The sequence below is a fragment of the Malus sylvestris genome, chromosome 1, assembly GCF_916048215.2.
Source record: "Malus sylvestris chromosome 1, drMalSylv7.2, whole genome shotgun sequence".
Lineage (NCBI taxonomy): Eukaryota > Viridiplantae > Streptophyta > Magnoliopsida > Rosales > Rosaceae > Malus > Malus sylvestris.
In genome coordinates, this window is record NC_062260.1 from 23623275 (window position 1) to 23637871 (window position 14597).

Consider the following 14597-nt stretch of genomic DNA (forward strand, 5'->3'; position numbering starts at 1 on the left):
GAACAAGACGTTGTTCTTCTCTATATTGACAATAAAGCTCGACGATGCCAAGTCCTTTAGGTTCAGTCAATGCAAGTTGATCCCAAAGATTGGTCATTTCATTATAAAAAACTTGAATACTCTTATCACCCTGCTGGATTGCACGAATCTCCATTTCTAGTTGATACCTCTTAGCAAAATTGGCCTTGGTATACAACTTTGCTAAGTGATCCCAAACTTCCTTACATGTTGAGAACTTAGCAAGTTGCATTCCAATAGTCAAATCAACAGAATTATTAATCCAAGTAATAATCTTTGAATTATTCATCTCCCATGCAGCAAACAATTCAACATGATTCTCATCTTTGGGGTTATTTGGAATAGAAACCATTCCAGAAACATAGCCCCACAATCCTTTTCCAATCAAAAAATTCTTCATCACATAAGCCCAATACACATAATTATTTCCATTTAATTTCACACCAATGGCTTGTAGGGAATCATCCTTTGCAGATGCCATGACAACACTCCGTAAAAAAAATAAAATAATACCTGATAGCAAGCAGGCGATTTAGACAAACGGGTACTGGTGCAGACTGATGCAAGTTCAAGCCGATGCAGATTCAATGGGTGTGGGTGCGAGGGTTTCAAGGTTTATGCGCAGGAGGGATGACAGGCTGCGTGTCAAGCTGCAAGTCAAGTGATGCAAGTACGAACTCTAGAATACAAAGGTGCAGGGCGGCGAAGCGGTGTGCGGTGGTCCAGTTGGCTGCGATGATTGCAGCGATTCAAGCAGGTGAGAATTCAAGCCGGTGCAGGCAGGTTGCAGTCGGAAGCGTCCATATGGGTGCAGTGGTGCAGGGCGATCTGGTGCTGGTTCACGAATCATTCAGGCTGACGGCACCGAGACAGGTCCAGCGAACCTGCTCTTGATACCATGTCAAGCAGTATACGGTAAAACATTGTTTTATTTTTAGATCATTGAAACCAAATACAAACAGTCCTTTAAATAGTGAAAACCTAAAGCAAACCCTAGACTAAAACAAGTAAGTAATTTAAAACTTAATGAGCAAGTGATTAATCCTTGGCCCGCAAGACAACTAATTTAAAAACTAATAATCTAAATTCCAACAGAGGTGGCAAATCAATTAATTGAATTGTTAATTGATAGCCATTAAGACCCGTTTAATTTGATATTACTATAATATAAAGATGATATTGGTAGTGATTATGATGTTGTAAGGTGAAAACAAACTTAACGAGTACTTATTAATAATCTAAATAGTTAATTTGTCACCTGATAGGCTACAAGCCTTTAATGTATATAACATAATTTGAAGTATTGGAATTCTCTTTTTGCGAAAGTCCATTTCTATTTTCATACTATAATTGCGTTTCTTTTTTACTTTTCAGTTTATTTGGTGATTATACTTAGTGGATAAAAGATAAAAATTAAGTAAAAAGAGATAAATAGGGTCCCAACCGATATTTCATAGAACGGTAGTCTTGTCGAGAAAAAACACTCTTTGTACATAATTAATCATATAAACATAATGATAAAAATTTGGCCTTTTCGGGTGATGTACATTCTTATGTATTAGTTGTTTAATTAACGTGGTGATGATGAGGATGATGTGAAAGTTTGGGGTTTATAAGGACGGAGAAAAGTTGGTGATGAAACTCAGAATAAAGGTCGGGGCAGCACTGCAGGCATGTTATCAAGATTCATGTTGTCTGCGTTTGGCAAGTATAACATGGCGTGGCACCGAAATTTGTGGACTAAACATGTATTTACTTTATCGACGACACTGACGAGCGGTGACGACAATCCTTTTAAAAGTGTTGCATTATTTTCAAGGGATAGGATTCGATAACACATGTTTTTTACATATGTTTCTTCTTCTTTTTTTTGACTAATTTTGTAATGAATTTCAGCAATCTAAATCGTCGATTTTTTAGATCTTGTCTCAAACATTATGTTTACCAAAAATCAACCAAATTCGAAATCATACCGATGGATTATATTTAGTATTTCTTTGTAAAATCGTATTCGTCTATTTTCTTCACTACAATTGAATATCTTAATGATTTTGTATTTGTTTAATTTTTTTGTAAGAATGATCTATCAATGATGTACTAAAATCTTAAACGTTTGGATTGTTAAAATACATTACGAAATAGGCCCTCCAAAATGTTTGTCAAAAGCGTGTGTCCCAAATCCTAACCATATTTAAAAGCGGAGATTTGATTAAGTTATAATGATCAAGCAAGAACACATCAATCAAATAAGCTAAATCTGAAATATTGTCAACTATGAGTCTGAAAAGAGTTTTACTAAACCGTAATGTTAGTTGTAAAGTGTTGAATTTGAAATTAACATTGGGTTGGTACTATTTAAACACACAAAACTTACACGCTTACACTTGGTATTACAGTCTAATGATATTTATTTTCACTTGTAAGTGAGAGGTCTTAGGTTCGATTCTCACCAAAGATGAGTTTGAACTACATTATTGTTAGCCCATTATAAAGCTCATCCTCTCTCATTTATTGTAGATAATATCGTTTGTTAAAAATTAAAACAAAAAAATAAATAAAAAAAACCATTCACCTCTATTACGAGTTGTCTCAGCGTCATAAGTTTGTAGGTTCAGTAGGTTCATTAGCGCGATAGCCAAATTCAAGGGAAAAATGAACAGAAAATACTAACAGAAAAATACAAATAATCAAAGAGATCGAAAGGCTGCAATGGACTTAGGAAAGTGAACGACGCAGACCCGCATGTCGTATTGTCGTTGCTTTTGGTTACCGAGTTAACATTAGTGCCTAACATGATGTCGGATTGCTGGCTAATCCCCAATTAGCACATTAACAACGAAACAAACTAAAAAGAAGCTTATATATAAATGTCAGATGTGGCCATGAACTGGGTGTCCTTGTTGTGCCAGGTAATCTCAGATCAAGGTAGGGCAATGTGAAGATATGGTGAAGGCTTTTTTGGCGAATCAACTTCACCACTGTTTCCAGGCAGTTCTCTAGCGTAACCTGGATATATCGTTCTTCTTGTGACCTGATCACGTGATGATAGATATAAAATGATGATACACGACCCTGATTGTAAAGTAGAACCTCTTCTAGTTTTAACTATTCGAGTTGTGCTAGCAATAAACGCTCGATTAGCTGCTGGTTTAGGTTGGCCCAAACCCTTTTCCCTTGCCTTAAGTGATAAAAGAGATTAGCAGTTGGGCAGCAGTTGGGTCTATTCATGTTCCTTCTGGTGGGTACTACCGTACTAGGAGAGACTGTTTAGTCTCCATGCTAGGATTAGAGTTGCAAAAGGTCTGGTCATAAAGGAGGGTTGCCATCAGTTACACTAGGCTAGAAAATAGGACCACCTTGATTTTCTTCCTATGTATCATTTAATGTTAATTAACGTAAAATGCACATTAGCAACGTGATTCGGTTGGGATCCTTAGAATCTCTGAGCCGGCCCTGACTGAGAATTGAACCAAGTGATTCGAAACCCTTAACATGTATATTATTTATTGATAGTGTGTGACAGACATATCAGCAACAAATAAATCTCAATGCACGATGAGGAACGTACAAAATGCTAGTAATTATTGGCAACAATTTCACAAAAATTCTAGCAAAATACAGACGCTGAAGAGAACTGCAAACATATAGACATAGTTACACGAGAATAATCGATTTCTTAACCAATCTAAATACATCAATGGTTTTCGTATGATAGTGAGGCGCAGCAGTTTGACCTCTGGCGAAAACACAGCCTTGTATCAACAAATTGCAGTGAACACACCTGCTGTACAGAAACCTGGAGTCCGACGATGAGACACTGCCTTGAGGCTTGAACAAAATAACTATCGAGGATTGCGTGAAACAAGAATGGGTAACGCCATTGCGTACAATTTTGAAAAATCTACTATTTCCAAGCATTTGAAGGAATCCCCTGCTTTTGAAACCATTCGGGCATGTGAAACCTTTCATAAAGGGCAGGTCTCACATCTTTCTGCAGCGAGAGCTGCTTGAGGAGTGGAAGAAGAACATCCAAAAGCTGCGCAGCAAGGTAAGAGGAAATGAAAAAGAGATTAAAGAGGTAAACAGATAAAGTTAAGAGGTACTGAAATTTCAAAAGTTGTAGCAAGATAATGAAATCTTTGCCTGTGTGTCGTGTGTTTGCCCGGCAGAAAATGGAATGCATGGAATTCCATTCGAAGGTTGCAACAAGAAACTGAAAGGATTGTTGTCAACAATAACAATTCGGCGCATATCCTTTGATAGACCAGATAGATCCTTCACATGCTCCCGGTATTCCCTGTATTCATCCGGCATTAGAGATTTTACCAAACCAAGGATTTAAAGTCTCCAATAACAGTATTGGGTTATTTAAACAAACTAATGGAGCCAATGGGTCACCCAAAAACTCTACATCAACACGTTCGAATAAGGACTTGAAACAATAAAACCAAGGAACATATTGAGTGTGGAAGTGTATACACAACCGTTGAGAATTGTATGATATGTTTGGATCCTATACAGAATCTTACTGAATATGTAAACTCCAAAGAATCGGTAGCTAAAATATCATATCCATACAAAAACTCGTTCACTCTCTTCATAAAATGTGTGATCCCTAAACTGAACAAATACATATCGCTTAACATCAACATGAATCATCCGCCAGGGGAAGAGGAGGGCATCTACGTGCATTGTGAGTTCACTGAGAATGACCTATGATCCACCATTCAACCAAGTCCAGTGACGGTACATGTGTACAAGAATAAATATTTCATGCTCAGAGTGCTGCGGTTCATTAGCTAACTATACAGGGTGGCTATTTATGTAAGTGATGATGACATGAGACAAAAGACCATAAGATTCCAGCGTCTGTAAAGTGCTAACCATGGTAACATATGACGGTATCAGAGTCGATTACTATAAATCTTCACAGAAGAGACCAGACTTATTTACAGTAAATCAAACATACAAGCAGCAGAACTTACGTGCTAGTTGTTGAAGGCCGATAAAGTCGACAACTGAACAGATTATCCACATCTATTCTGTCAACAAGTGGCCTAGCATAACCTGTAACCATACAAAAACATAAGTATCCCAAACAGTTACAGGCAAAGGAAACGGCCAAAGAGAAAATATAAACAAAGAAACGGAAAGTCATAAGCAAACCTTCAAGACCAGCAGTGAATAGCACAAGCTCTGCAAACTGACTAACTTGTTTTAGGAAGTCATGCAACCCTGGACGCTCAAAGACCGTGACATAATTGACCTTCGGTTTGCCATCACATTCCTTCAAAACCCAACACACTCATGTCAACAAACTTTCATCTTTCGAAAGGAATGCAGGATAATCAACGTAAATAAGAAAAAAGCACCTTGTCCGAAGATACGCATTCAAGCTCAAACCACTTCATCCCACCTTCAGTTGCTTGAGTTCGAACTACAGCCGGCAAGCTGGATGTTTCATATGCACACACTAGGGTTTCATCCAGGTCCAGAACTACCTGCAGGTCTTAGTGTCAGCACACCCACTCTCTTCCTCCCTCTACTGAATTTCCATTTTCATCCATTACTAGGTCCCTTGGGGGACTGCTACCGGAAGAGCTAAAAGTGCTCTCTGATAAGCAAAATCACTTCTGATTTCATTTGGCAGAAAGCTCAAAAGCACTTTTGGGTCAAAGAAGCCAAGTGCTTCTTCATGAAGCACAAGAAGCACTACCAAGGCTTTTTCATGAAGCACTTGGACTCTCAACAAAAAATTCGACATGTTTACAATAAAAACACTTCTAGCAAAAGTGCTTTTGAGCACAAATGCTTCCCAAACTAGCCCTTACTAATTCTGCATTAACTTAACCAGAACCATAGAAGCTTCTAAGTTCCTATCAAACACTTAATTCAGATAATTCAATTGGAGTATAATTCCAGCTAATTAAATTTTTATTCCCTAATCTACATATAGAAATATCAATTTTTTTCTTGAATTAATACAAAAGAACAATAATTTCGGTGAGCAATTCGAAATTCTGAAAATTATAATTTTAAACAGGATTCAAAAATAGAAATTTTTTTAATATGAAAACCGCACCGTGAGCTTTTCAAAAGGGTCGTCGGAGTCGGAATCGGGAGTGTCGGCGATTACAACGGCGGAGGCGGCGGGGGAGTCGTTCTCGGGCAGCTCGATGACGGGCAGTGATTTGAAGGCGGCGGAAGAAGCGGAAGAGGAGGAGGAGGAAGAGAGGAGGGGGTGGTGGCCTAGAGCTCGGAGGATTCGGAGGAAGATCTGGAAGAAGAAGCCGAGCCAGTTGAGCAGAGCTCGCCAGACTTGGAGAGTCTTGGGCGAGTAGACCACCTCGCCCTGAGTCAACTCGGCCATTATCTCGGTTGTCAGACTCCGAAGAGAAGAAGCTGATTGATTGGCCCTTCTGCGATAAAACTCTCTCTCTCTCTCTCTCTCTCTCTCTCTCTCTCTCTTGTTCCTTGTTTCTTTGGCGATGCTGCTTTCTACAAAGCCTATAGAGATAGAGGAGGGAGGGGATGGGGAGACCGACGCGCTGCTTAGGCGAGAGTGAGAGTTTTGGTGGTGGTGAATACTAGGAGTGGCAATTAGTTAATACTAGTTCGACACAACACGATTCAAGTTTATCGATTCTTAATCGTGACTTAGCAAATATAGTTTGGTAATATTTTTCTTTATTTGTAAGAGAGTTTTAGGTTTGGATATGAGTTTATCTAAAACTGATTCTTAATTGTCGCTTAGTATTATGATCGGATAATATTTTTCTTCATTTGTATGTGAGCAAGTTAAGTATTTTTTGTCCAAGATAAATTTGAATTATTAATAAGTGACTCATTGTGTGGCTTAGTCCTACTATCTGGTGTAAATATATCATTGTATTCCAAAAGTTAAAATAAAACATGAAATCAACAATTTTTCTTTTTGATGATAAAAGTGATAATTACATTAATTTATAGTAAGGGGAGGAAGGATAGTTTAAATGCGGGATGCAAGGGATTGAAAAGAAAAACCCAAACTAACAGGGACAATCCATCACTTGCACAAAGTTATTTCCTATGACTTGAATATGACATGATTTTTTTTTTTTGTACATTTTAACGCAACGATATATTCTATACTAAAATTGTGGGAGACTTCAACTAAGCCACATAATTGGCTAGTCATATTAATTTTCTTCAAATTTGTTAACGACCAGAATTGAATTTAAAATTCTTACTTTTGAATGAAATAAGTATCAATACATTATAGTGCTTAGGGGCAATATGACACAATTATTAAATGGAACCTAATTTTCGCATATTATTTTTAACATAAATTTTTGCAAAGAGAAAATTAGTATATGTTTATCATCATTTTTCAATTAGATCATGTTAGACCATAGTAAGTTAATAACAAGGTGGTCTCCTTTAATGTTTAATGAAAATTTTAATAAAATTATAATGTTTATGTCCAGTTAGAGAGTTTAATTGCACGCGGGAAAGGAGAGCGTGGGCGTTGGAGAAAGGTGAGAAAGTGAAACCTAGTCCCGCCAATCAGAAGAGACAATCTTTTCTCCTTTACACCAACATTGGTGTCGTTTACAAAATCACCACCGAATCTAATAATTATTCACTCATCCTTAAATTAAATACTATTTACTTTTCAAGTCAAAGTACTTTTCTTTTGTTTCATTTCCGCCAATCAAATTTGAAGACCCTTTTTTCTTATCAAAACATGACACGACACTTGACAGCTTCCATTTTTTTTTGAGAATATACCGATACAAAAGCTTGGTTAAAGGTTGGAATTGACAAGAACGATATTTGTTGGTTGACAAGATTTTGCTGTTAAAACAATAGACGTGTGATGAGATAGATATAACGTATCACTAATTACACTGAAAAATCTATTCTGTGTGATATAGCATATGCATGTATCAAGTAGTAATGCTATGCTACCGATTGAATGGTTCTCAGCTCTAGCAGACATTTTGAGAGTCAAACCTACGACCTGATGATCACAACAAAAACAAACAAGTTACAAGCGGCCCAGCGTTGTTAACAGACAAGATTTAAAGCATCAGAAAAATTGAATTTCATTAGAATAAGTGGATCAGAAAGCAACACCATATTAATGCAGAACGGTTTATTGCATTTGTATGACCTAGTCACTCAAAACATTACATTTTGTACAAGAAAAGTATGGATATGTTATATCAGAACGAGAGAATGTACGATAGACAATGCAAAACAAGGCCATGTACACGAAACCAAAACTGAAATCCGAAGCGCACCGCAGTCCAGTGTTCACCGGATGCAGATCGTAGTTCACAAATTGCTCTTCAAAACTCAATTTGCAAATGAACCCACAAGGAGAACTGCTACGTACCCCATGAGTTTATTCGTATGTGTAGGAAAGCCATGGGTGCTCTAGTGCTTCCCTTGCGGTTGGGCGTCTCTCAGGATTGACTTCAAGCAGGCTTTTGACAAAGTCGATAAACCCAATGTCGGTTACTTGCAGGTGATTCTCCAAGGAGGACTCCTCAGGGATTATGTATTCCAGTTGGCTGGTTTCCTGAATGTGGGATGGCAAAGTGTTTAGTCTGAATGATTTATGCATTGACTTATAAAAAGGAAAAGAATTGATGATTTTCCTATTAGGAGAAACCGAAAACACCTACAAAAGTTTTTCGATTCTGTGGAACGAGTGAAACTTAAAATCAAAGAAAGTTCCTACACTCTATTTATCGCAAGATACGTTCTCCTTGCGTATTTTCCAGAAAAAGCCTACTGCATGCAACTCACATCTAGAGAGAAAGATTTGAAGTATGCACCTCATTTATGTGGTAAAGATCTAACTCGTTTGTGAAGTACTTATCGGTCTCCTGACCTTTCACTAACATATCCAGATCGATAGGACCAAGCATTCCAATCATGCGCGCAAGGATCATAACAACCCCGTCATTTGGAAAGAGCACCTGGTCAAGACAGAGATATTATGAGCGTGAATGTATTTATATATGAACATTATACCAGAGGAGTTATTCCTTCAAGTTGATGGGAAACTAAAGAAAATATCATATGAAAGGCATAAACAGTGTAAGAAGTTTGCAGGGTACCCCAAAAATAATAGCCAATCAGTAACAATGCAATCAAATTTCAACATAAGTAATAAAACAGAGCTGAACATAATGAATAAAACCAAGCAAAAGAGAGGGCATACTTCTCCGGAGCATAACTCCGCCAATATACAGCCAAGAGACCACATGTCAATCTTCTCGTCATAAGGGAGGCCAAGTATGACTTCAGGAGCTCTATATGAACGAGATTGCACATATAGACACAAGTTGTCCGTGCGAAAGCAACTGCTTCCAAGATCAATTATCTTTATTTCACATCTTCTGTAACTTTTTATAAGAATGTTTTCAGGCTTTAGATCACAGTGAATAATTCCCAAGCGATGCAAATAGTCCAATGCCTCTAAACATTGACGGGTTATGATCTGTTAAAAAAGGGCACCATTAAGTTCTGTGTAAGCTGTGTTACTCGTAACTAATTTTTAAAGCAGCTGAAAAGCCATGTTAGTAGGTTGATGGAATCTAGTAGGGCAAGCAGCATTTATGAGTTAATACAAACGAACCTGCAACCTTCTTATTGTGAAGTAAGCTTCTCCACCAGATTCTTGACTGAACTTCTGAAATTCATACAAGTTTGCCCGAAGGAGTTCGCATACAATGAAGAGATGCTCCTGTTTTGCAAAAATAAATTTGAGCACGCTAAATAGTTTGAACAATGCATGCTATTGTAAGAATCTCAATCAACCATCTCGAAAGAGATAAAGGTAGTCATCGTAGGGTTATAAAACTTAGCGTCAGTGAATGACAACTACCACATCCCACTCAAAACGAAGAAAATCAAAACGGTTTTTGAAGTTTCTTATATTGGATCAAAAGGAAATACCTGATGATAGAAGTAGTCATAAAGTCGCAAAATGTGGTGTTCGTCTGCAGGGTCATTTTTGTTGGCAAACTTTAGAAGTTTAATCTCATCCAGACTCTGATCGAAAAATTCTTTATCATTCTTTATGATCTTAAGGCAAACATCGACTCCTGCGTGAAGATCATGAGCCTGTACAACCTTACTGAAAGCTGCTGAACCAAGATATTCCGTTACATAGTATCTGCTTGCAATTACAGTCTTTAGCACAATAGGGAAATCCTTGCTTTCTTCAAATCCGGTCCTGTAAACGGCAGAACACATGAGTAAAACTGATAGCTACTTATCAATTTACACAAACACGAGCTCAATCCTACATCGAAACAAAGATACAAAAATATCCTCACAATGGTAAATGCATCTTCTCAGTCAAGATGTATCAAAAAGTTGTCAAAACCATAGAAAGGTGACTATGAGCAACAAACCTGTTCTTCCTGTGTACGATTCTCAACTCAAAAACTTCATAATCCTCGTCATTATTGTACATCAAAACCTCATCGGGAGCAACACCATCTCCATCAGCACCAACCTCGGGCTCGTGGGATCCTTTTTTTACTTCACCGACTCCTTCATATCCTTTAACTCCCTTTGGCATGAAATCCTTCACTGCAACCTTATCGTCTAAACCAGAGGACCCCATAAACTTGTCACCCTGGCCATTTTTCAAACTCCTTTTGGCCGAGTAATTAGAACTATTGCTTAACTTGTGATATGGAGCAGAATCAATATCCATACGAAGGATACCCCCCGAAACATCTAATTGGCAATTGTTGAAATCAGTTTCTTTCAAACTTGGATAGCAGCATTCTGCAGAATGTTCCTCAAAGCCTTCTTCCAACTGATTTTTCTTATCAAAATGATAATAATTCGTCGCATAAATCTCGCTTGTATCATCCACGGGAGAAACATCGGTAAGACAACTCTTGTCCAAGCAATCAAGGCTTATTTCCGATTGAAATGCTTCCGATTTATAATTCAGACCCAGCACTTTCTCGTTCCCCTTGTCTGTATCGGAAGTCATGATGAACTTATCCTCGGTGGGACAAGCGAAGAAGTCTGGCCCTTCAAGGCAAGGAGTCATGAAGTCTCCCCCATCATCTTTTTCATCTTGCCAGAACAGGTCATTTTGCATATCGAAATCGTGGTAATCGCGTGCCGTGCCAAACTGAGAGAACCTATCAGATGAAGCCTGGGAACTGCTTGGAGATGTTGATCGAACTCCATACGGATTTGTAAATTCTGGGAACGAGAGAAAAAGATGAGACTTCTCCAATTCACTATCAACTAACAGAAACAAATAGTGGCACGATCATCACCAGGAAATCTTCTCTGTTCCCCAAGCTCAAGATACAACTTATACATTAAGCATTAAGTTACTCCGAACACTATTAATATATATATATATATATATATATGTGTGTGTGTGTGTATTTATATGTAAATATATGTATATGTATATATGTGTGTGTGCGCGCGCGTGCGTGCGCTCTTAATTTGAAATCACCCAGAAACCAGAAGCTTAATTTTGATTGAAAGTAAGTAACTTTTAAGTTTCTGACTACCTGAAGAGCACTTGTTAGAAGTAGAAGACCCCAAGCTCACAAACTCATCGTCCTCCGCCGAGCTAGATCCCGAGCATTCTACGCAGCCCTGAACCTCCGGTCGTCGGAAACTCGCCGGAATTCTGACCGGCGGCAGCGGAGGAACCATCGGAAACAAGAACTTCTCGTAATCGAAATAACCCAGTTCGCCCTTCTCAATCATGTCCTCTTTGAGAGCCGATTCGGCCTCCGAAAACCCGTTTGCTCTCAGGAATTCGAGCACCGCCGAGACGTCGGCCGAGTCCCCCATGGACGTGGGAATTCAGAGCTAGTGGAGTAGTACTGGTGAGAGAGGTGACCAGTGGGTGTGAATAAAGGGAGTTGGGAGGGGTAAAAGTGAAAACTACGACTTGGTTCAGGGCTTGCATGCTTGTAATAGAGAGAGAAAGAGAGATGAATCCACTCTCTCTCTACTCTCTTTCTGTGTCTCCTGTAAAACTGAAGCTAAAAGAGGAGAGAGAAAGAGAAAGAGTAAGAGAAAGAGGAGAGAGAGAGATGTCTTACCCACTGTGAAAAGCGAGGGCCGTGGGTTTGGTCCCGTGGGTTTTGGGGGGGTTTTGGTTTTGTGGGCCCTCCCCTTTTTATCATGAACCCGGCTTCTCTGACTTTCCAGTTCCTACACATTCTTATTCCTTTCTATTTTGTGCAGTCACGTTTATGTCAATATTTTATATTAAATTTTTTTATACGGATAATAAGACAAAATACAATAATAATATAAAATGTTGAAATAATTTGACCGTGATTATACAAATAGAAGAGAATGAGAATGTATAGAAACTAGAATGGCAAAGAAGCCAGGTCCTTCTATCATCACAACAACCGTACACGTGTACAGACATATTTATCCACATGGAAATTGGTCTTATTGATTTTCTGGTATTTCCCGTTATTTTTGGCGGGAAGTGCTTTTTGTCGTTCATGGGACCATTTCCATCTCATCCAAAAAAAGAAAAATAAATAATGCGTTTTCTTTTGCTTTTTCTTTACAACGACTAGAAAAAAGCCCACGTGTGAGAAAATTATGATTTTTTCTCTAGAACAAATGTGAAAATAAAAAATAGAAAGAGATTTGTTGACTATATGTGGATGGGGAGGAGAAAAAACAGTGAAATTTTTTTATATGAAATTATCTTTATGCCCATCATTTTTTAAGAATGTTTTTATTGAATTGTGAATTGAGGGTTAAAATTGTCTTTTCATTCTCATTTGCTGACAAAGAGAATTTGTTAATAGATAGTATAGATATATTTGTAGTACATGCATATATGAATTGAGTTTTTTTTTTTTTTTTTGAACAAATGAATTGAGTTTGTTAACCTAATATGTGCGTCTGTTTTCTTTTAAATAAACTTAAATTGTATTGAATTAATATATTAAATAGTTTTTCTTTTTAATATTGAGACGAGAAATATCGATTGCTCGCTGGCTGGTTGATAGAATAGTTGGTAGTTGGTTAATTTTTTTCATCATGGTAAGAAACAATAAACATATCAATGAAAGGTAACCTACATGTTTGATAGTCAAATCTGAAGCTTCCTCGCCTTAAATGTAGTCTTTGATTTTTAAAGCAAAGTTTGGACCAGTTTGCAAAATGCGCAAGGTTCATTATCAATTAACTCAATTAAAACGATTCTCCCATTCATTCAAATAATGATGTGGATTGAAATTGAAGAATTTTCCTTCATCTTAAATGAAAAATATGGTATAGATTCTTTCAGTGATTGTCCTTTTGTCTTTTATTTTATTATACATATATATATATAGAGGAACTTATTTGTTCTCCATATACGATTAATAAATATTTATTGTCCAAAAATCATAATCGGAATTGTTCAATCTCCTTATTATCATCTATAGACCATATATGCAAAAAATCATTTAATTTGGAAATTGTTTAGTCATCCATGCTTTAAACCAATGAACATTTTTTTATAACAAGTAGCATCATCAGGATGAACGGTCTATTTATTTAATGTATATGAATGGTTAAAAGATCTCAAAATTGAATAATTTTTTTGCATAATCTTGTAGATGATAAAGAGAAGGCTTTTAGCCAAAATAGTCCATGAGACTCGCATAACTCCTCACTTTAGTCTCTGAGATTTGAAATCAATCGAAGTAGTCCCCGAGTCTGTCCATTATCAATCATTTTGGTCATTCTATGAAAAATTTTGTTAAATAAGGATCAAAATGACAAAAGTATCCTCAATTTAATAAACAATAGGCCAAAATGATTTAAAAAAAAACTTGAGGGTATTTATTTCATTTTATCCTTGTTTAGTGCAGATTTTTACAGAATGACCAAAGTGATTGATGGTGGAAAAACTCAGGAGCAACTTCTATCCATTTTAAATCTCAAATACCAAAATAAGGAGTTACACTAATCCAAAGAATCATTTTAGCGGAATGTAAAAGTCTGTTGATCATAAATAAAGGAACAAGTAAACAACACATGATGAGAGGACACAAGCATTACCCATTAATCATGCGACTTTGATTATGTTGAGGTATAAAGCATTAATGTACCGTTCAGAATTAATCATTCGATGCTTATTCACGGTTGGTGGACAATAGTACATGGTCAACCAATATTTTGTCGAACACATAAAATTGCTTAATTATTAGTTTTAATGAAAAATGGTAATCACCCACCGTTTGTCTCTTTTTTCCACATTGTAGATTCGGAGAAATTTAGCTTGTTTATGAAATTTTCAACTTTATCATATGTGTTATTAGCACTAAAAAAATTTATCATACGAATACCTTATCTTTTTTTAGAGGAAAAAATAATAAGAAAAGCAAAAGGGTTGGATGGTTATTTATTAGTTTACTAATTGTTACAAGTGGTGATTTATCCTGATAAATATCGTATTTTTCTTTAACCATTGTGTCTTGGATTTAAACACATACCTTTATCTTTCATCTAGCCTAGAGTAATAATATCGTCAGTAGTTAGGGACGAATTTTAAGCCTATATTTCACACGGCA

General features: G+C 37.0%; 2 protein-coding genes across 3 annotated transcripts; both read right to left on the reverse strand.

The window, feature by feature from the left end:
- Nucleotides 1–3583: 3583 nt before the first annotated feature.
- LOC126627249 (uncharacterized) lies at nucleotides 3584–6511 on the reverse strand. Its single transcript, XM_050296726.1, has 6 exons — nucleotides 6101–6511; nucleotides 5391–5519; nucleotides 5185–5305; nucleotides 5004–5085; nucleotides 4162–4315; nucleotides 3584–4054 (listed from the first exon to the last, which is right to left on the reverse strand). The coding sequence occupies exons 1-6, from the start codon at nucleotides 6386–6388 to the stop codon at nucleotides 3923–3925; spliced, it is 906 nt and encodes a 301-aa protein (XP_050152683.1). The 5' UTR covers nucleotides 6389–6511; the 3' UTR covers nucleotides 3584–3922.
- Nucleotides 6512–7849: 1338 nt separating this feature from the next.
- On the reverse strand, nucleotides 7850–12125 carry LOC126626681 (uncharacterized). 2 transcript variants are annotated; one of them, XM_050296062.1, is made up of 8 exons: nucleotides 11568–12125; nucleotides 10431–11289; nucleotides 9970–10249; nucleotides 9650–9757; nucleotides 9233–9511; nucleotides 8844–8987; nucleotides 8399–8584; nucleotides 7850–8020 (listed from the first exon to the last, which is right to left on the reverse strand). In XM_050296062.1, exons 1-7 carry the CDS (start codon nucleotides 11854–11856, stop codon nucleotides 8408–8410), a joined length of 2136 nt encoding a protein of 711 aa, XP_050152019.1. In that variant the 5' UTR covers nucleotides 11857–12125; the 3' UTR covers nucleotides 7850–8020; nucleotides 8399–8407. The 2 variants fall into 2 exon arrangements, with proteins under 2 accessions (XP_050152019.1, XP_050152023.1); XM_050296066.1 differs by having other exon boundaries at nucleotides 10431–11244; nucleotides 11568–12121.
- Nucleotides 12126–14597: the final 2472 nt, after the last annotated feature.

What these genes read in the sequence shown, in the direction of transcription:
- LOC126627249 (XM_050296726.1), bottom strand. Translation starts at nt 6,388, where the DNA reads ATGGCCGAGTTGACTCAGGGCGAGGTGGTCTACTCGCCCAAGACTCTC. An exon ending in AATGCGTATCTTCGGACAAG is followed by an intron (nt 5,306 to 5,390) that starts GTGCTTTTTTCT and finishes TGGGTTTTGAAG; the next exon opens with GAATGTGATGGCAAACCGAA. An exon ending in CGGCCTTCAACAACTAGCAC is followed by an intron (nt 4,316 to 5,003) that starts GTAAGTTCTGCT and finishes GGATGAATACAG; the next exon opens with GGAATACCGGGAGCATGTGA.
- LOC126626681 (XM_050296062.1), bottom strand. Translation starts at nt 11,856, where the DNA reads ATGGGGGACTCGGCCGACGTCTCGGCGGTGCTCGAATTCCTGAGAGCA. An exon ending in TTCTAACAAGTGCTCTTCAG is followed by an intron (nt 11,290 to 11,567) that starts GTAGTCAGAAAC and finishes TGTTTCTGTTAG; the next exon opens with TTGATAGTGAATTGGAGAAG. An exon ending in CGGAGTTATGCTCCGGAGAA is followed by an intron (nt 8,988 to 9,232) that starts GTATGCCCTCTC and finishes TGTCTTGACCAG; the next exon opens with GTGCTCTTTCCAAATGACGG.